Raw genomic sequence first — 1,838 nt, 5'->3', positions numbered from 1 at the left:
TAGGTAAAGGGACTGTAAATTTGGTTAAACACTTGCGCTAATATAACACCAGGGTAGGGCGAGGTGATAGTACGTTAGAAAAATTTAGTTTAAGTAGTTAAGTGAGGTAAGGAGTACATTACTTGTTCTGCTTAGCTGAATGCAATCTAATCGAAGCTACCTCGCCACATCCTAGACTCGTTAAACCAAAAGTTTATCCCTAGATTAGCTAAATATATAATTTCTTAAACTAGCTTTTGTCTTAGAAAGTGGTCGTTGTTTCGATAACCAAGAAGACCTCTGTACCTCGCCACCGCCTAGAAGCTGACTCTTGAAATATGTGTTTAGTAAGTCAAATGATTAAACTTGAATCTAATCCGAAGATTAATCAAATATTAGATAACAATACTTTATTCCATTAACCAAGATAAATCGGAAAATCATTACAAGCTTGACTTACCAGGTGAGTATAATGTGAGCATTACTTTTAATATTTCTGATCTTTTTCCCTTTGATGTAGGTGATCAAGATTCGAGGACGAATTCTTTTGAGGAGAGGGGGAATGATGGAGTCAAACCAAGCGAATAAGTTGCCCAACAAGTTAATATGGATCATCCTCAACCCACTCTAGATGTTGTTGATAATCCATTATGCATCAATGGAGGCCCAATTATCAGAGCTAAGGCAAAGAAGATGAAGGAAGCACTTAATGTACTAATTGAATATGTGAATGTCAAAGTTACAATTGAAGAGGGTTTGACTAAGAGCAATTCATGCGGCTTAGTCAACTTAATTCAAGTTTTGGATGGGCTTAAATAGCCACATAGTCTCGTGTTTATGTAGTAGGGATATGTAGGCTCAATTTAGGCTCAATTTCTAGCTTTATTTGGGTTATAATGATGTCATATGCTTTAAATGGTTAAGCAGTCTACATAGACCTTTACTAAATGGGTTTTTTAGCCTTTTAGGGGTTTTAGGTCACTCTATAGCTATAAATAAAGAGGGTGACGGCCACACATGTATCTTTGACATATTTTCAATCTAAAGCATGGTGAGGCTCTCACTTGTTGGTTCTTCATTGAACTAGAATTTATCAAGGCATCCCCTTGTGGCATTCAAAGACTTATGAACCTCTATCCTAAGGTTATGGCGTCTTCCCTCTTCCTTTATACTAAGGTTTGGCTTTCTTAAGTATCGGGTCGAGGTTCTATTCATCCTTCTTATCGATTTAGAATTTCCTTTCTTCTTTCTTCAATTCCTTGTGGGTTCTTGAGATTTTTCTCTCACGGATTCACATCAGCATTTCTTTCAAATTTTGCCTAGATTTAATTCTAGCACCTGCCTAGATTAAGTTCTGGCAAATTTTATTTCAGCTTTTATTTCAAGTATCTTTATTTTTCAATTCCGCATTCTAATAAGTTTTGCCTAGATTCAATTCTAGCAAATTTCCTTTCAGCGCTTACTTCTAGTTTTTAATTCTGCAATTTGCATTCTTCTTCAATTCCTATATTTTATCCTAATTTCCTTATAGATTTCAATTAGTCAAGAACTCTTATAGGGAATTCCGTTAAAGAGCTGACATTAGTGAGTTGAGTGATAACAGCTTACCTTAATGGCGACAAGTGGAGATGAAGCAAGACCTAGAGAAACCCTTGAACAACGTGCCTTGAGACAACACTTGGAAATTAGATTCAGTCAAATCTTCGACAGACTAGAGGGCAAAATACTATAATTACTGGACTACAAAATAATCAAATTGGTAGAGTTTCTACATGAGTGCAAGGCAACATAACCATGATGATAGCATTTCTGAGAACATTGATGATAGAGCTTCTAGTGGCAGATTTGGTCATGTTAGA

At 36.0% G+C, this 1,838-nt stretch overlaps 1 protein-coding gene across 1 annotated transcript in view; it reads left to right on the top strand.

The window, feature by feature from the left end:
• LOC141847609 (uncharacterized) overlaps positions 1-503 on the top strand; it is a 6,086-nt gene extending 5,583 nt beyond the window's left edge. The window contains exon 2 of the mRNA XM_074735664.1: positions 500-503. Within this exon, the coding sequence (XP_074591765.1) occupies positions 500-503 (4 nt within the window). The remainder of the gene's footprint in view (positions 1-499) is intronic.
• The last annotated feature ends 1,335 nt before the right edge of the window (positions 504-1,838 follow it).

The sequence above is a fragment of the Curcuma longa genome, chromosome 16 (genome assembly GCF_044706935.1).
Source record: "Curcuma longa cultivar G26 ecotype Majalengka, Jawa Barat chromosome 16, ITB_CL_G26_1.1, whole genome shotgun sequence".
Classification (NCBI taxonomy): Eukaryota; Viridiplantae; Streptophyta; class Magnoliopsida; order Zingiberales; family Zingiberaceae; genus Curcuma; species Curcuma longa.
Note: the sequence above shows the minus strand (reverse complement) of the source record. Positions and strands in the feature narration are given on the sequence as shown.